At 36.8% G+C, this 20,381-nt stretch overlaps 1 protein-coding gene across 1 annotated transcript in view; it reads left to right on the top strand.

The window, feature by feature from the left end:
* The window catches only part of AGMO (alkylglycerol monooxygenase), a 181,090-nt gene that overhangs the window by 73,120 nt on the left and 87,589 nt on the right, over positions 1–20,381 (top strand). The window contains 3 exon segments of the mRNA XM_065669216.1: positions 7,934–7,987; positions 7,990–8,033; positions 14,988–15,083. Coding sequence (XP_065525288.1) covers positions 7,934–7,987; positions 7,990–8,033; positions 14,988–15,083 — 194 coding nt within the window.

Here is a 20,381-nt window from a genome sequence, read left to right as displayed (position 1 = left end):
ATTTAAGGGGGTGGGGTATCTTGATATTCCCCAGGTTTTCCTGATATCACAGTAAATTTCAATAGATTCCTTTTAAAATCTAGTCTGGATTTCCACACATCTATCTTTCAGGAACTTGGTTTAGTAAATCATCTAAAACGCTCTGCAAGAGAAAACTACATAGATCTAGTTCCTCTTTTACACCAGAATAACTCCATTGACTTATCTGTGTTAATTCTAACTGTATTTGGCATGGAAAAATGAAGAACCAAATAAAAGTATGCAGAAATCTGACCTACAAGGTAAAAGTTACATGAAGGGGCTATGGATATTTGCTTAAAAAATATATGCTTATGCCTTTGAGTTGGAGGACTTTAATTCATTCCAGTTCATTTTTTTTTCTTCCCTTTTTTATTTGTGTGTGTGTATTTCCCTAGCATTCTTTGAATGTATTGAGGGGTAAAAAAGTAAGATTAATGTGGCTGAGTAGTATCAGTTATTGTTTTCTTCCTAATATCCTGCAGCTTTATGTTGCTTTAATGTATGCACATTCAGAGTTTTGAACATTGTGGGAAAAGGTTTCACTGGCATCCATTCTTGCCATTAAAGTGCTTCCCATCTGAATATTGCCTGCCAAAGTATGTGGTATCCTGCAGAGCAAGAGGATGAGGACATAGATTGCAATGAAGCTGAACAGTTTGCACTTCCTAACGGTGACACCAGACATCAATCTTTTGTAGAGACAGCCCAGAATGCAGGAGAAAAGAACTCGCACCCTCATTCCCCCCCAGAAAAAAAAAAAAAAAACACCCAAAAAAAAAAAAACCCCAAACAAAAGGAGAATTATCTTCTTTTTTTTTCCATTTCATTCCAGCAGTTTCCTTCTAAGATCCTCCAAGATGAATCATGTTCTCAAGTTGCATATGCTGACATTTCAGTGGCTGAGATGCTTTTGGGGTAGGAAAGAAAAAATAAAAGGGCGAAGAATCAAAGTAAAAAAAAGAAATAAAATTCTGAAGTATTTTTTTATTTTTTTCTTTTTAAACAAATTTATTTCATTTAGGCTCAGTTCTCTTTATCATTAAGCAAAGGAGCAGAGTGCTTATTTGGTCACAGTTAATGAGTTTTACACTTTTATACCACACTTTGATGTCAGTATTCAGTAACACCAAGTCATATTATATAGGTTGGCAAATGCTCAGAACTAAAGATTGCCGGTGCTGTAATCGGCCATATTTGGAGAATCTTGAGTTAGGTCTGCAGCTTGTATAAAGTGGCACAGATCTATGGAAGTCTTTGCACCAGTTGCTGAGGATCTTTGCACAGAAATTTGTTACAGATTTTTATTTTAATATATAAATCTAATTTCACCAATAGATTGATTTATAGTTGTGAAGTTAATGAGCCGTATGCTCTTCTTTGTAGTGAAAAAGGTGCAGAAAGAGCTAAGTGCTGAAAAAAAAATATATAAAAATGCTGCAGCAATGAGCTGCAGAAGTTAACATATACAGTGTCACTCAGACAAGAGGCAGTGAGAGTATAAGGTGGACAAAACTTGCTATACCCAATAGGAACCCTTAATGAGGAACCTGCAAAACTTGAGCCCAGTGTTGGTGGGAAATGCTTGCCAGGGGTTGGGACTGGGTTCACCAACAGGATTTTATGCTATGGTTTAATTATCCTTAAAACTGACGTGGCACCAGTTTTTAATTTTTTGGTACAAATCAGAGTTGTTTCCAGACTTTAATAGCTAAAGAATCTGTTATGAAAACCAGAACAACTGGAAAACACGTAACCAAATCATGCCTTACACACCCACAAAAGAGATAAGTGACAGTGTGACAGTTCCCGCCGTCATGGTTCCTCATGATCCAGAGTCTCGGATCTACTGCAGGGATCATGCAGAGCTCAGGCAAGCAAAACTTTAAGCAGCTGCAGAGCTGCTCCCAGCAACTACAGAAACTGAACAATGTACCTCAGAAAGGTGTGAGAAACAGGTTGGGCAGTCAGAATTTGTGTAAGACCTGCTGTGTACTGAAAGACTTGCCAAGTATTTCACTATTTTCAGAGATTACATATGTACATGTCACTAGAACTTCGTTCCTTTTGTGTGTTCGTCCTTTGAATTTTTCCTGTTTGTCTTTGTGGAAGTGTCCAAATTCAACATTTTCATGCTAAAATTGCTTTGGATCGTTTACCTTCTTGATATCTTTCCCCACAAAGGAATGCACATTCAATTTCTATTAAAAACTATGACTAAAATTAGAGTTTCAGTCACTGTGAATTAATTTCTGAATTCTTACCTTTATTCCTTAGTGGGTTTTCCATGCCATGTGTGGAAAGAGACGGTTCAATTCCCAGCAACTGTATGAAAACCTCACAGGGCATGTTAGGACTGTCCCAATGTACTTGACTTGAGACTTTTATTTACATTGGTACAATCATGGTGCATGAAGTTTCATTCATGCAGCTTAGCTTCTGAGGGAACTACTTCTGCTAGAAGAGACTGATTCTTTGGGAACACTGTAGCTTTTTCTAGCATTTCTGTTGATGCTTATGAGGATACCAGGAAATAACATAGGTCATGTATGGGTAGGGAGGACCATTATATTTTTACCTGGCCAAGCTCTGCTTCCCTAACTATGTGGTATCTTAAATATTTTACAGATTCAGAAGTGTTTTCTGAATATAATTCGCAGTCCCCTGGATTCTTGCTAAGAGGGGATATGATCTGACCCATTGTTTGTTCTGGGTAGCATATGTAATACTTTGGCTTGTCTTGATTCTTCCCACGTTTTCCTAGACCGTTCTGCATCTTAAGTTTTGCAGATCTTATTGTAGATTTTTTGTGTGGGAGCAGTTTGGTGTTTTCAACTGGTATGGCAGCAGATCAAGCAGGAGGTTTTGGTTTATGAACAGATTCTGGACGTAGGTTTTTTAGAAGGTTGCTCTGATTTTTGGCTTGTAAGCCATAGAAGCATATACCATGAATTACTTGATTATAAGTTAGCCCACTCACAAAATAGTTTGCTGACCGCATACTGTAACTTAAGAAGAGGATTGAAAAACAGAGATAATACTGAACAAAACACAGAAAAAGAACATCTCACATCCCAGAAATATCAGATGCTGAATGCCTAATGAAATTTCCTAATTAAGCTGCAGGCTTGCAATGAAGTAGATTAGGGAGTGTCTCATGGTAGCCCTATTTTCTGTCTGACACTGGCCGTGTGACACTCTGTATGATTGCCTATCCTGGAATTACGTGGGTACCACAATATCTTTCATTGCAAAATGACCAAAGGAGACCAGATAGTGCTGAGGCTGAAGAGGTGCTTCTGAGCTGTTCCACTTCTCTGCCACACAAACTCTGGGAACAAAGGCTAATGTAGTCTATTTGTCCTGTTATTCTAAACTGTAGTGCAACTCCTTCTTTCTAAATGCTGAGAACTGGTCTGTGTCAGGTACAAGCACAGATAGGTGCTTCTCAATAAAAACGTGCGGAAGAAAGAAGAAAATTGTCTGAAGCTCTACAGTGAATCAAGGCTAATGACTTGAACTCAGATCTCCTTACAGCTAGTCTTTTGATTTATGTATGTGATTATCCTGAGACTACAAACTGCCAGCAGTCACTGTAGCCAAGGCCAAACTGTAAGAAAAACGGTCTTATTAAAAAAATAAAAAAAAAAGACAAAACAAAAGTGTACATTTCCCTGTATACATGCTTCTTTGTGTGTGGTATATAACACAGTCTTCCAGACAAATTCCTTGGATCTAATCCTGTTCTCATTAAACCCCACAGCTCTATGCTTATTCTAATGTAACTGGAGAAAGAATTTGTTCCTATAAGAATTATATTTCTAATAACAAGGTAACAGAGGCTTTTGGCAAATAACCTATTTTGCAACTCTTATTGAACAGCACTAAAACAAAAAACATAAAGCAAAGTTGGATCAGAAGAGTAATAAAAGAGGGACTGCACCATAACAGAGTAAACAGAAGAGTCATGTACAGGTCATATATACTTCTGTTGTGGAGGTAACTAACCTGTGTAGGTAGATTTCTGTTTTCATGTAAGGCATTAATTGTCCTTTCCAGTAACAAAACTTAAATGGTGCTCTGCCTCAGTGGTTGTTCATCTGGTGCAAGTGTAGAATCCAGCAGGGAATAAGACTCTGAAAAAGCCTTCATGAGAAGAGATTTGTTCAAAAATTTTGGAAGCATCAACAGAACAGATTGATTAGAACAAGGTAGGATGATAGCAATTGCAAATAAGAAAAGCTAATAGTTTAGGGGAGAAATTGGGTAGATACTGTATGTTTTCTCTCTTTTATCTTTGGGGGATGTGTGTGTGTATGTGTGAAATGCACAGAAAAGAAATGACTGGAAGATGTGCCTTCCAGGCCATTCTTCTTTCGTTAGTTGTTTTCAGGTTTTTACTAATTCTGACTGGAGAGAAGTAGATCCATGAGATGATCCCTTTTCTATTGCTTGAATGTGAATGCAGCACAGCATACCTGCCTCTGAAGCACTGCTGGTTACAGCCGCTCTGGGAAGCACCAGTTTTCATGCTCGGATTGGCAGGGACCATGCCATGGATGAGGGGTTTCTTGCCAAATGTGTGGCTTTGTAGACTTAATCATAATGTAGTGGTCTGTGGCACAGGAAATGTAATTTTGCTATCTTTTAAATTTCTAACTAGATAAACTTTAGTTCATTACCTTACTAAATACTGAAAGCATTTAATCTTGTAGGAGGTGGCAAGCATAGTGAAATTAAAGGTTTTTAATTTAAGTAGATGCTGCGGGGAAACCTTCACCTGTTCTCCTAACTAGTTAGCATGGACTGAAAAAGAATAAAAACTTTACATGACTCATCAAATACATCAAATGGATGTGTTTCTAAATCATTTGTGCTTTTTTCCGCTTTGTTTTAGATCCAGGTCTTAGAAAGCAGTGTGAAAAGAAGTTACACCCTTTTAATTAAAAGGTGTATGTAATCTTTTTGTTCTCTAAGCATTCATCAGATTTTTACCATTTCACTGATTTTGAGGATTGTGTAAAATGGTTGTTTTCATTGACCTCACTTCTTGAAATGCCTACAGGTTTCCTTGGCAGGCATATTTTCTCCTGTTAACCAAAATGTGTTGGGCTGTGGAAATCACTGAAAGCTACAGAAATTAACAAAAACAAAGTCTCCTGTTTTCTACATATATTAAAAAAAAAAAAGAAAAAGAAGAAAAATCTCTGTTGGAGTTGACCGTATCTTGGTTTTGGTCTCTTTTTCAGTCATTATGTAGTAATACATATGAGTAAATGCATGTGAGTCTCTTATAATTACGTTCTCATTCAAGTAACTTTGCTCTTTTTGCTACAAGTTATCATCATTATGAATGAAAAAATGAAACCACAGCTCTTCTATAGGTGCATAGATCTTGGTTTCTGTTGCTGGTAGTTGGTGAGCAGTCAGCTGTATTCCTTGAAGAGTGCTTGCTCAGTTTCTTACATTTGTGACATGTCTTTTAGGTGTTAGGATTTTAACATTTTTAATATAGTAATGGTTACAGACTGAGTTTTGGGGTGATCTGTTTCACACTTACTCATGCTGTTACTCTTTTGCTTTAAATAAGAAGTTATTGATGGTCAGTTTCTTCAGGTAAATTTTTAAGGCAAAAACTATTTCTAGTGATCAGCTCTGCCTGTTTTGCCAAGGAATTTAACATAGTCTATGACACTGATGTCAGAAAGAATACCATTAAGGAGCAGGATTTAATTTACTTAGCTGTAGCAGAAGTCAGAAATAGCTTTAGCAGTTAAATTACTTATGGCAGAATTGTTTGTTTATGTCCCTAATATTCCTGTGTGTATTTTTGAATGATAGATCATTTAAGATGACTTGCACATCTGAAAGATTAACATTTTACCAATATTCAGTTACCTTATTCGATATTCTTGTTAGTTTAAGAGGCAGTTTAATGGAAAAATGAATGCTAATAAAATGCCTTTTTAGTAATTCATTTTGAAAACCATTTGACCTTAACTACAATGAAAGTAGACTGTAAAAATCATCATAGATTCCCTTCCTTGAACTTTTCATAATGCTGAAAAATGAGTGAGGGAAAGAAGCAAGATCCAGTTACTGTACCCTGTTTGCACAGCTGTACTTCATTGAGTGAAGGCTTGTGTTACACACAGTTTGTGATAGGAAGTAAATGCTTTTAAAACAACTAAGGAGACAGGTCTTTAACCTCCACCTTTTCAGATGCTTTGTTCACTCATTTAGCTTCTGTTGAGGTCTTGGGAATCATTTCAGATACAAATTATTACTGAACACTGAAGCTCACCTGAATAATTCATCTCCTATTGAGCTTATTAGGCAGAGATGCATTAAGATGAGGTCAGAGGGGTTTTGAGAGAGATCACTAATTCTTGATATAGTGAATACTTGTTCCTTCAGGAACAAATGCATTTAAAGAAGGTAGAATACTTAGATTTAGTATGAAGTGTTTTATGATAATTGAAATTACAATTTTATTTCAGCAATTGCAAGGATTTTTCAAGAACTTAAACACATTAAAAAATGATGTTGTCATGTAAATTAACAAATTGCCAAAATTAATTAGATTTAAAATTCTCAATTTATAGCATACAAAACTTTTACCTCCTTTGCAAGACTATCTAGTCCCCTGAGATAATGAAGACACCTTGAGATTCATTAAGAGGAGGTTTTGGCATTACTTTACACTTGCAAGTACATTTTTATAACCAGGCCTAAACTATGTGATGTAAGCTTGGCACCAGATAATTTCAGTAGATACACATTATAAGATCATTCTATGAATGCAATTCTAATATCTGCTAAAGGCACTTTTCTAATTACTCTAGTGAAACAAGTCAGTGGCAAAGCGGACAGCCAGTTAAATTTTAATTTCTGTAATCAACTGAGGCTTTGTGTACGCTTCATCCCTGGAAACACGTGACCTTAAATTTAGGTTTATGCTAACTAGGCATTATTTGGGCTTCATTAACCACCCACTTTTTCATTTTACTGTAATTAAGGTCATTCTTGTAGCTATACATTTGATGGACCTAAACATTTCTGTCTTAACCTCCCACTTAAAGGTGTCCAGATACCAATATACGGTGCAGAGAGCCCACTCCAGTCTGCACTTAATAAGAAAATACCTAGAAGCACAGACAGGATTTTGAAGTATTCTTCACTGCAGCACATTAGAGGTGGTGTGCCTTCAGAGGACATGGCTGACACTGGTGTTGCCCTTATTCCAGCAACTTTTTTTGAACTGTAACACAATAGAGCTGCTGCTCTCCTTTGTCTGGGTCCGGAGTTCCCAGCAAGCAACCGTTTGTTTTTCCATTTGTCACTAGTGGGCAGGCAATGGCTGTGTTTTGTGGTCTGTGGTATCAGTGGGCTTGAAGATTTATGCCTTCCAGAAAACTGTAAGCATAACAGCAGACACCAGTTGTTTAAATTTGAAGCGTAAAATTTTTGGAACATTTTGTCTCCCCTTCTGGTCTTGAAATAGATAACCTTAGTAAATAAATGCAGGCATGAAAGCATCCTCAGTCCTCATCCATCTGAACCCCAGAACAGAGCTCCTGTTTACTCTTGTTATCAGGACCGAGCTCAGGTTTTCTGGCTGTTTAACTCCCATCTCAAGCATCCTTCTACTCTTCCAGCAATGATTTGAGTTCTTGCCACAGCCTTACCTTCCTCAGCATGAAATCTACACTGACTTCTGTCAACTTACCGACATTTAACACAGCCTACCCAAACTCACCTCTGAGTGTTAGGTTTTATTACCTGCCATATAAGGTAAAATAGCAAAGTGTAAGTTGGGGGATTAGTTGCTTCTACCTTATGAAAAAAGGCCTTGGCAAACAAATGTTGCTTTGTTCTCTAGTACATACCTCATTAAAAATTATGTGTTTTGCAGAGGTTAATATAATGTGGGCAGCGCACCAAGTACATCACAGTTCTGAAGATTACAACTTACAGCCTTGAGACAATCTGTACTACAGAGGTACACCTCCTGGGTAAGTTGCACAAGATTTGACAAACAAGTTAATACCAACAAGATGCAGTAAAAGTGAAACCATAGTGTTTGTTTTCCTTCAAAGAAAAACTTTTCTTTTTTTTTTTTTTCAAGATATTTGACCCTGGAAACATGGAAGTTGAACCTGAGGAATGTGAGAATCATAAGCTTTAAAAATACATTAATTAATGTTTTTACAGCAAACTTGAAAAAAGATGCAGGAGTTAAGTTTAAGAAGGCTAATTATAGCTCTGCATTTATATTTTCATAACTTTTTTAGTAAAATTGGGCCATTTTTTTCGTTCAGTTATTCATGCATAAATACAGTAAAAGATCAGAGTATAACTATTCTAGAATATGTGTGTGTAACTGAAAGGAGCAGGGAGAGAAGTCATTACTAGAGATTGCTTTGAACATGCAGATGTATTTATTTGTCTCTGCCCATTCATGTCATGGGTCAGTACTCCAGTAAGGGCAGTATGCCACTACTCTTACCTAGTGTTACTTCAGACATGACCTATTTTAAATGTTGAGCTGTATATACATGTAATATAAATTAAGGCGAGTACTCATTTACAGATTTAAAACCTTATATTTTGAAATACATTCATAAATGTAACATACTAGTGTTTAGTTTTCGGCTCAGGATAATTAGGTTCTGTCAATTTTTCTCATTTCAGTTTTATGTTCTCATTTGACTCAGATATTTTTAACTCAGATTGTAGTTTGTTTGATTGTTCTATTTTTTTAAATAATTTTAAAATTTTTAATTTTCAGAATTAGAGGTCAAGCAAAGCAATATTCAATGTATTTTTGTATATAAAATGTATAAATGCTCTTCTTCAATGATGTATAATACTAGTGGTGGAGGAAACCCACAGTCCTCTGGGAATCCCAACAGCTAGCCTATGAGCAAATGAGTCAGAGCTAAGTGTGTGTGCTCATGCGTGCAAATCCAGTGCACTTGCATTAACTTCAGTAAACTTGGTTTGTATTTATGCTCCCGTGTCTGAGCATGGACTTAATCTGTTGTTCATAATTGGTTTAAGCACATAATATTAAATGAGTTAAAGTGCTAGGTTAAAATAAAAAATTACTGCTGCAAACTGTGAAACAGATACTATTTCTTAGATTTGTTTCTTAGTCTTCTGTGTAAATTCTTAGGTTTTGTTTATTCAGAAAAGAATCATCTGATGTTAGCAGGAGTGTCTCAGATTTAAATGACCACAATGAACAACAGCGGAAGGGATGCATCTCTGTCCCAATTCTGCTTCCTATGTAAATATGCCATGTTAAAGATTTAACCTTTGCACGTTTACCCATTGGGACCATATGTGCAAATGCTTAACAAAAACAATAATTCAAAACAGACGAAAAGCATGTGTGTACATATGGGTGTGTGCACGAGCACTTTGTCTGACTGCCTGATTTTTGAGGATGGTACCTCAGAGAGCATAAGATATTCAGGAAAGCCTAGATGTCTGTCTGGCTTAGATTCTAAAGACCATCCTCAGGACCATGCTGGTATCACTTGGCAAATAATATAGGTACATTTAAAACTCATTTGCTGTGAGCAAAGGGAAATGAACCTAGGAATCCATAATACTTTTGTGTGCAGCGTTTTTTTCACCAAATATCTGGTTTTAGCAAAAACGTTTAGTTAGTATAAATATTGGTTTACCTCCCCCCAGAATGTTTGAGAGTTATACCAGTTTTCTTTCTCCAAAACCTTACTGTACATGAACACAACTCTTGCTAATTCTTATAGCACTATTTTTCTAGACTGCCGGACTTGTCCAGAACCCCACAAATCCATCTGCCTCAAAGCTGAAACTCAGTGAAGCCTTTAGTTAATCTTCCTTTGTTGTTGCTGAATGTATACTGTTGAATACAGTTCGACATCCAGTTTTGTGGAGGCTGTGAGAAAGTTGTGGTGGATGGTGTGGGATTGTGGGACTGTTCTACTGCCAGCTGTGTATGTGTTTTAAGTTAAACATTATAAGATAAATAAATCAGCATATTAATCTGTGTGGGTTGTGCTCAAGCTGATTGAAAAGATGTGAAATGAAAGAAAAAACATGCTTTAAGTACAATCAGTGGTAGAGATACACTCCTGAGCTTGGAACCAAATGTGTATTGCTTCATGTCATTTGCGCACACAGTGTTTCTATTACTCCAGTGAAGGGCCATAGAGAGGCAGACCTGTTAAGACCGAAGGTGGTTTCGAAGCCCATTTTGTGGGGAAAAAAATGTGGAAATAAAAAAAATGTATATTCATTTTCAAGAAGAAATCAGCAAACTAATACTACATAAATTTTTGCTTCTGATGAAATACTTAGTTTAAGTGTAATTGTGAAAAGAAAGAGTTGCATATACACCTCAAAAAGCTATAATTTAATTCTTTGAGTACCAGTTCTCAACTTTCCTCTGAAGGTAAGATTTAATTGCAAATATTAAATCCATGATAATTTGATAGCTTTAGGCTATACATTTCGATAAAGTGTTGAACTATACCTTGTTGGTTTAAAAGCAGTGGAAAAATCTATATATAAATCTGGAAAGGGAATAGGTAACACCATTCTATTCAGCATGGAGTCACAAAGTTCATTTCTTATCTACTGAGGAGTCTGCCAGATCTGGGATTTGTAAGGGATAGGGTGTTTTTTTTTCTACCCTTTAACTTCTGCAAAATCCTTACACAAGTATAACCCACATGAATTAGCTGTGGGCAGCTGCCACTTGCCCCTCTGTGTCCTGTCTGACGAGTACTGGACACATGAGCAGGTGGTTCCAGCATGGAGACAGAGGGGCTTAGTGCAGGAAACTCAGCCCACCTGCTAAACCCCAGGAGTTTCCAGTTTTTCCCTTTCTATTGTGGAAGCATTTATTAGCTTTTACTTGCAAATGGAAGGGAGAAAGGTAGAGCATGCCCACATCAGAGAGTGCACAGCAGACACGCACCCTTCAAAAGGGACAATGCCTTAAGTGTGAAAGCACACATCTGCAGTGCAGCAGCCCCAGCTACAAATCCCTCTCCACTCCCTTGCTGCGTGCCTTTCCCATCAGGTTATCAGTTATTGCAGCGGTCTCTCAATCTGTCCCTGAATCCACAAGTGGGAAAAGATCTGCGAGTGTGATAAACAGTTTTCTGTTTACCATCTTGGAGGCATGAAAGCTTTTCCTCTACAGTTTAGTGGAAGCTGGTACGTTCCCATTAAATGTTTTGATTTGGGGAATTGGCATTTCCGGTGAAAAACTATTTAATGATTTTATTGGTTTTTTTTCTGACATTGATCTTGTTTCAGTGAAACCACAAATAGGAGAAACTAAATCTTTTGTTTTGGACAGGTTTTTATTCCTCCCTGTGGGTTCTGCTTCTGTAAATGATCTTTGAAATCCTTAATCTGTGCAAAATAAAGCTTACATTGCAAGGAGACTTGAGGCAATTCGGAAATCATTCTCCTTTGTCAATCTCAAATTTACCTGTAGATTTATATAAAAATTCTCTCCTCTCACCACTTAACAGAGAAATCCTAGTACTCATTGTGAGAAGTAGGTTAGAAAATAAATATGAAGATGATCCTTCCTTCCCCTCTGAGTCATCTGCAAATACCACCAAATTGTCTCTGGTACTTCTAGGGAAAAAGGATAAAATTTTTAACCCTACTTTCAGTCCTGCAACCATCTCCATGAATAATCTGAAACCCATCTGTTTGGTTTTAGGTTTTGTCTTGTTGTTGGGGATTTTGGTTGTTTGGTGGTATTTTTGTTCTTTTGTTATTTTTTGTTTTTAAAATTAACTTCCTTTCCATTTCCTTTAAAAAATTTCCTGCTCTTATCATGCCATTAGACAGGTACAATCAATAATACGAGAAAACTAAAATAGCTTTACTTAAATGTGGCCATGTGTCCTATTCCTTCGCTGGCTTCTTTGTAAGATATCCTTTGAGAAAAACCATGACAGCCTTCTGGCTGTTGTGAGACAAATATCTCTCAGGCTAGAGGAATGAGGAAAAAGGAACTCAGAAAAGACGTACTCAATGACAGTGTTTAGGCTATGTCTTCTAAAGTAAGGGAGGTTTGCACTATATTTTTGTTTCAGAGCATGGTTTGTGGGTTTGAAGGTTGTGGGGTTTTCATTCAGTAGTTTTCTGCACAAGGCGGTCTGATCTGCATTTTTAATTTTTAAAGAAGTCTCATGCACATCTACTCCAGAATTTCATGTTTAAGTGCCGCATGCCCAGATGTCATTTACTAGCTCCCACGTTAGGTAAGAGTTGCTGTGAATTTTTGTGAGTTTGCTTAGATTGAGTGATTCTTAGGCATTGAATATGCAAAATTCACCTTCCAAATATATTTTTCTTTTATTTTATAAATGTTATGCAAACTCTTCAGCCTTTGAGGGTTGGACTGATTAAAACAAAGCAGCTGTTTAGCCTCGGTCTTCACTGGCACAGGCTCTGACCGCGCCACCCAAGTCTTGGAAGGGAGACGCGGAGACTGTGAGAATGAAGACCTTGAGCCCACTGTAGGAGAGGATCTGGTTCGAGACCATCTTAAAAGTCTGAATGTACACAAGTCCATGGGACCTGATGAAATCCATCCGTGGGTCCTGAAGGAGCTGGCAAATGAAGTTGCTAAACCACTGTCCATCATATTTGAAGAATCATGGCAGTCAGAAGTTCCCAACGACTGGAAAAAGGGAAATATAACCCCCATTTTCAAGAAGGGGAAAATGGATGACCTGGGGAATTACAGACCAGTCAGTCTCACCTCTGTGCCTGGCAAAATCTTAGAGCACATTCTCCTGGAAGGCATGCTAAGGCACATGAAAAACAACAAGGCGCTTGGTGACAGCCAGCATGGCTTCACTAAGGGGAAATCCTGCCTGACCAATCTGGTGGCCTTCTATGATGTGGCTACTGAACTGATGCACAGGGGTAAAGCAGTTGATGTTATCTATGTGGACTTGATCCTGCCCCTCTGCTCTGCTCTTATGAGACCTCACCTGGAGTATTTTGTGCAGTTCTGGTGTCCTCAACATAAAAAGGGCATGGAACTGCTGGAACAAGTCCAGAGGAGGGTCACAAGGATGATCAGGGGACTGGAGCACCTCCTGTATGAAGATAGGCTGATGAAGTTGGGGCTGTTTAGCCTGGAGAAGAGAAGGCTGCGTGGAGACCTCATAGCAGCCTTCCAGTATCTGAAGGGGGACTCTAGGGATGCTGGGGATCGACTCTTCATCAGTGACTGTAGTGACAGGACAAGGGATAACGAGTTAAAACTTAAACAGGGGAAGTTTAGATTGGATATAAGGAAGAAGTTCTTTCCTGTTAGGGTGGTGAGGCAGTGGAATGGCTTGCTCGGGAGGTTGTGAATGCTCCATCCCTGGCAGTGTTCAAGGCCAGGTTGGACAAAGCCTTGCATGCCATGCTTTAGTGTGAGGTGTCCCTGCCCATGGCAGGGGGGTTGGAACTAGATGATCTTGAGGTCCTTTCCAACCCTAACTGTTCTATGATTCTATTTACATTACTTCCCTCAAGCTCCAGAAGCTCAGTATACTTCTTCTAACACAAATCCTTTACTGTCTTGGAAAAGTACTTTGAAGACATTAAACCAGAAACACTCCATGTGTAGTATGTGGGGCAGCTGTGATCTGTGAAGCCTTGATTGGAGTTTATGAAATCACAGCTGTCCCAGCCCTACTAGGTGATACCGCAGCAGCATAAGGTATTTTTGATTATGCTTCAGTCATTGTCCAGTGTTGCAGCCAGAATACCAAACTGGGATTGCAGGTCCTTAGCCCTCCATTGGCTCAAGACAGTGACATACAGCTGTGGTGGCATTCTCAAGAGCATTATTCACACCATGAGGATGGAGGTGCAGTTGTTTTACAACCTCAGTGTGACATCTTACCTATTGAGAGGCCCTTTGGCAAAAACTGGGGGAATATTGGCATTTAGTATGTGTGCAGGCCTATGCTAAAGGAATTCCTGGCTCAGGAGGCATGTCATGTCTATCAGATTGCTTTTTCTAATGTTCAAATATTTGATTTTTGTGAGAAGGGCAATAGGAACTTGAAAATGAATTTTATTAATTTTCACAGGGAGCTCTTATCTGCTATCCAGATTTTCCAGACTTTCCCTGAGTTCTAAAGAGTTTTAAAGTTTTTAAGATAGCTCCACTACTGCTCGGTTTAGAGAAAATCTCTGTATTGTAGGGAAGGATTGTTTGTAATGCAGCTGCTATAATACAGTGTCAGGTAAAAAAAAAAAAAAAGATAGGCCTTTTTCTGAAGAAAGCACACGGAGTTGTAGCACAAGAGGGTCTTGGAAGTCTTGTTCTATTGCTCAGCCAATTAAGTAATTAATGGTGAAATTCCTGGCACTCAGTGTCTTTGCTAAGTAAGCAGTTTTCTGAAGCTGTTTTTGTGTTAGCACAGCTTTAGAGCTCAGCAATGTATTGGAGCTTCAAGGGAGATATCATGAGGAATTCATAATTAACTTTGAAAGCCAAGTTGCCTTGCCCTTGTGGTGCTCACGTAGGGAGTTTGGATGGAGAAGCTATAGTGTTATAAATTCACACTTTTCTTACTCTGTGATAATTCTCCCCTATAAGTGAACCTTCTGTGTCAAGGATATGTTGTTGCCTGCTCCATATAGTATGCAGAATAAACATCTAGATTTCTGAGTTCTTTTCTTGATGTTTCGATTTGCTCAGTATGACTTTTGGGAAATCACTTTTGCATCAGTTTGTCTCATTTGCTATAGTACATCTAGGAGTAATATAATAATCAGTATATATTCTCTGTCTACATTATGGAGATATTAGAAGAAGCAATTATCTTGTGTAGTGCTTTGAGCTCTTGAGAGCTCTTAACAAGCTCTTGAGCTCGTTATATCATCACAAGTTTAGAATTATGAATCTAATGTATATTTTCTTTCTCATTTTTCAGATTTTCAACTTGCCCATGGCTCTTTTCATTCCCCCATCAGTGTTTGCTGTTCATCTACAGTTTAATCTATTCTACCAGTTTTGGATACATACAGAGGTAAACCACGTTTTTAAGCCATACCTAAACAGTTAGCCTGGAGCAGTGTCCTGGAAATCTACTAGCAGCTGATTTATTGTGTAAGAAAAATCTTTGTCTGACTTCTTTAAGGAGAAACATCTGTTCATTTTTATTCCTTTTTCTGAGTATATATTGCTAAGTTTATAAGAAGCAATGAGGCCAGTTGGTCCCAATTAGATTTAAAAAAAGAGCAACTGTAAGGAATCAAAACTTTTTGCTATTTTAATACTATATTTTTCTATCTTGCAGCTTATTAAATGTTTCTGGCAGATACTGAAACCGATTTCATTTCTAAGATAAATATTTTAGGGAAAAATATCCAAAACCCAGAGCTTCTTAAAGATCATTTAGACTTTCAACTGGTCAGATATTGTTTCCTTCTTTGTGCAAGTAATTCTTAGATGACAAATGCTCTTTGATTATCTGATGGCTATTTGTTTATGAGTGCACCTATTTATTTGTTTTGTGAGTGCATAGACCATCCAGTTTACATATATATACAGTTAATAACTTGCTGTAATTAGTATGTAATTTCCTCCACTTCTCAGGTAGCTGAATGGCCTTGTGCTTCTTTGTACTACAGTAGAGGTGCTTAAAGGTATCCCACGTTATAAGGCAGTAGCATATTTCTCAGTAGCCCGTAGTGGGCTGTGGGCTAATTATCTCTACAAGACTTATTCCTTTGATTATTCTGACTATACATATGCTTTTTTTCCTCTGTAATTTCCTTATGTGATCTATAGGAAAATATTTTTTAAGGCTCTTTTTTTTCTTCTTCTTCTTTATCTGCTATTTTAAGCGATTGTGTTGTTCAAATTACTTTCTCTTTTCTGTGTGTTTCCTGCGGGGTAGGGATTGTAAGGCAAAAATCTACTTAGAGTGGCCCAATAGAAAACTCCTGGTTTTGAAATTTCACTTCTCTTGGGCACATTTCTAAAATCTTTCATACATGTCTGATGCTGTACAACACCATGAATAGGAAAGGCTTACAATAAAATGTCACACACATCACTAGAACTGGCATAATCTCAAGGAATGCATAATTAAACTTGTCAAAATTGTTTTGAACAAATTTGAACACTTTGAAATTACACCAAATGAATACTTTGAATCACATGGTAGCAGGTGCTTTGCCCATGCCTTAGGTTCCCCAATCTGGCTTTACTGTGTTTTGCCACTAATTTTTTTTTTTTTTTTTTTTGTCCTATCAGCCCTTTTCCTGAATTTAAATGGTTCTAATTGTCTTACACAGATTATGGTAAAATGGAAATCCTTTCTGTAAGTCTCAGTTTCCTGACATGAGAGGTCTGTTTAGGGCTGAAGGCCTGAGGTTGTATAGAAAACCTAGCTAGCAGTTAGGCTGCTGCTAGCCCTCGCTCTGATTGCTGAGATTCATCATCCCCCAACAGCTCTCGTGTCCTCTGGGAGCCTATGGTGGCTGCTGTTGCTGGGTGACAGTACCTGTCATTAGGGATCTAGTGTAGATATGCTTCATTATATCTATTCTGCCAGTGCGAGTTGTAATAGTTTGTGTCTAAAATGCAGGAGCATTTGGTAAGAAATGTTAATATTGTCCTCAGATTTCTATTGCTTTTAATCAGTGTCAGTGTTTCCTAACACAAGATTTGGCCCCATATTGATTGGTCAAGTATGATTGGAAATTGTAACTTCACAACTTCTGATTACACATCTTTTTTCTTTAGAAAGTCTAGTAAGATGCGGGGGGGGGGAGGGGAATCTATTTAATAGGTACATTTTTGACATAGCACTGAAAATCGTAATAAAGGATATGCACAATTATTGCTTTAGAAAAGAAAAAAAAAAAACAAAAAAACACCACGATATTTAAGTAATAGGAAAGAATAAAAGCTTATGAGGGAAGATGTTTAGTTTGGGGACTAATTTAAATTGAATTTTGTAATTACAAGAGAATGATTATGCTGTGCTAAAACTTTCGATGCCATGTTTCAGCCTAGAACAAAAATTCATAGCCATGATAGTTTCCTATACTTTAATTTTGAATGTATCCATTGTTTCATACAATACTAAGAGAAGTTTCATATGTTATAACTTTGATCTTCTCCAGTATTTGTTACGTTAGTTTTCGTCCAGCTTTTCTACCAGCACATCAGATATGGTCTATTTTATTTTAACCTAAGTGGCTCGTATATTACTGTGAAGAGGGTATACCAAATCATAAAGATCAAAAGTACTCACTCGTTCTATCTCAGTTAGATTTCTTTATTTCCTGCATACTTGGTATCCATTAGCTTTTGGCCTTTAATGTAAAATAGTACAGCATTTAAAATACCATAAATCTTACATAGAGATTATACTATACCATTATCTTGGTGCTAGAGATCTTTTATTACTACCAAAATCAGAATGGGCTATTGATAAAGGAAAGGCATTTCTGTAATTATTAAAGAAGAGTTGGGTGTTCTAGAGTAAAAACACAACTTTGTGACTTAAGTTATTAATTTGCACTTAACTATATTCTCCATTAAAAGAACTTTTTCTGTTTGAAACCCACTTTTTTTTTTTTTCATTGTTCTGTGCATTATTGCACTGTGTACATGGCAATCTGAAATTATATCAGAAATTTGCCAAAGATCTTTTAAAAATCTTTGAGTAGCAACAAGGTATTGAAATAAATTCATATTTATTTAAATGAAAAGCAAACCAAAACAGACACAAAACAAACAAAGAAAAAATACCCCCACGCTAACAAAACAACAAAAAATAAAACCCCAAAACAAGTGAAGAAAACACTTAACACTTTTCTGTAATGGTGCATAAAGATAGGAGGTATCTAAAAGATGTGTAGACATGGCACATGGGGACATGGTTTAGTGGTGAACTTGGTAGTATTAGGTTTATGGTTGAACTCTATGATCTTAAAGATCTTTTCCAACCTAAATGATTCTGTGATTCTATGATCTCAATATATCAAGAGAAAACAATTTTTAGTCCTATCCAGTACTGTTTAGGTCAATGGAATGAGTCAGTAGATCTGATCTTAAATGGTCTGGTAGAAATGTTTCTATAACTAGACCATTCTCATCTAGATCATGAGGGGAGTAAAAAAAAAAAAACAACACAAACTTCAGTCAAAGAGCACTAAAAATCTAATTTTTCAAAAGCCAAAAAATGTTTCAGGACTTACTGACAGAAATACTCCATTTCAGTTTATTTTCACAGGTGATTCAGATGTTCGATGGCTCATATTAAACTATCTCCTTCCATTATGCATTTATTACAACCAATAAGTTAGGTGTGTTTTAACTTGAGAGACACCTGTGAAAAACAGAAATTAGTTTATGTTGGTTTAGCTGTAATTTTTATGAGATGTCAAAATGTATTTGGAAAGTATCAACTGAATCAAACCCTGATGGTGGTAATTGCAGCAGCAGATTATTCCTTTCCCATTTGATCTTTGACATGCATTATTTTCTGTTTAATTTTCTAATTTAAGGAAAGACTGTAATCTGCCCTTTACCATACTCACGGAACTCAGGTTTCTTAAAGCATCTCTTTTTCTCTCGTTTAAGTCTGTCCACCTCATCAAACTCTGGGAGCAGAAAAAGGTGAACCACTACCATTAAGCAGAAGTAGCATGCGTGAATACAGGCAAGGAATGAGAAAAATTTTGGCAACACTTCATGCAGGCTGGAGAAGAAGATGTGAAATTGCTACAACTACAAGCCAAAATACATTTATTTTTGTCAGAAATCACCAACTAAGTAAAACTGAAACTTGCTGTGGAAGTATATTGTATTTGTCAAAAATTATTTTGTCCTTATGTGAAGTGTGTACTAGTCTTAAGTTTCTTTCTATGACTGACTTTGGCTTTGACTTCTGCTCAGTTTTCCTTAATGAAAATCTTTTAAAGAGAGAGGAATTGTGGAGGCTTCATGCTTTCATGAAAAGGAATTCCGTTCCTGGCAGGAATCTATGCACAGCCCATCAAGGCTCCCTGAGTACAGGTGAGATGTGGCCCAATCCTGAAGTCCTTAAATCAACCAGCTCTTACGTAGGAAGATGGCCAAATTCAGAAAAAGTCTTCTATGTTTTTTTTGGAGGGGTTTTGTTTTGTTTGTTTGTTGGTTTTTTTTTTTTTTTTCAAAAATATGAGAATAAGGTCAATAAGGAAATTGAACAAGCAGAATGAAGAACCAAGTAAATTTAAGTAAAAGAAATAAAAAATTATGTATTTCTTGGAAGTAGCGGTATACAAGTGATTACTGCATCAACAGCAAAAGCTGTTCTTGAAACTCTAGAGGGCATATGTGTCTTTTAAAGAAGAAGCTGTTTGAGACAAATATCTATTGGATAGTGATTAAAGGAATCATAAAATCTCTAGGACAATGTGATAAAAAAGTGACAGCATGAGACAATAGATAAAATAGTCATTAATTCCCAGGCCCTACCAATTGAGATTGGTCCTCTATTTCTCTTCAGATTTCGTTTTTCCATTTTCTTGGACCTACCTAATCCACATTGTGTGCTGTAATCTCATTTAAATAAACAAGAAAAGAATGCAGGAGAAAACAGTTGTAACAAGGTTTATGTAAAGTACTTTCAAGTAATTTAGTGATTTAGAAGGGATTTAATGACCCATTTTGTAGAACTGAAAGGTAAATTTGATCAAGAAATGAGACTTTGAATTTAAAAAGCATTTTAACAAAACCTATTTGACTATAATAGTTTTGAGTGTTTGCATTGGGAAGAAGATAGTTTTGGTTTTGTGCTTGTATTGTGGAGTTGGAGAAAGATTTTTGATAATGAACTAAAATCTTCAATAGTTTGCAAATGAAAAACTGAAATGCTCTGCTGGTATGTAAAAAATCTTGAGGCCTTGTTTACAAATGCGTATATTTCTGCTTAATTTAATGTACTGTGAATAGTTCCTTTGGGGTCAGTAAGTAATGAGTCAAATTTAATGTGTGGAAGTTTTTGCAAAATTGGGGTAAACAAGTAATATTGAATGGATCACAGTGGAAACAGGGTGTGGTGAAATGATCTGATTTTCCAGCTGAGATGAGAAATCTGGAGCTTTTTTTTGTTTTCTTTTATTGGTGGTGGTAGGGGGTTTTTAATATAAAGGCCATCACCAGTAAAATGTAAAATCAGTAATAATCCAGTATATTGAATAATACACTGAAATTGAGTAATTGTGAAACTGCAGTATCTCTGGAATTTGATTCTGGAAACTCATTTTGAATTTAAATAGCATATGTGAACAAAACCTTTCATTTTATGTATTCTAATATATTG

Source organism: Lathamus discolor, chromosome 2 (genome assembly GCF_037157495.1).
Source record: "Lathamus discolor isolate bLatDis1 chromosome 2, bLatDis1.hap1, whole genome shotgun sequence".
NCBI classification, from domain to species: domain Eukaryota; kingdom Metazoa; phylum Chordata; class Aves; order Psittaciformes; family Psittacidae; genus Lathamus; species Lathamus discolor.
Note: the sequence above shows the minus strand (reverse complement) of the source record. Positions and strands in the feature narration are given on the sequence as shown.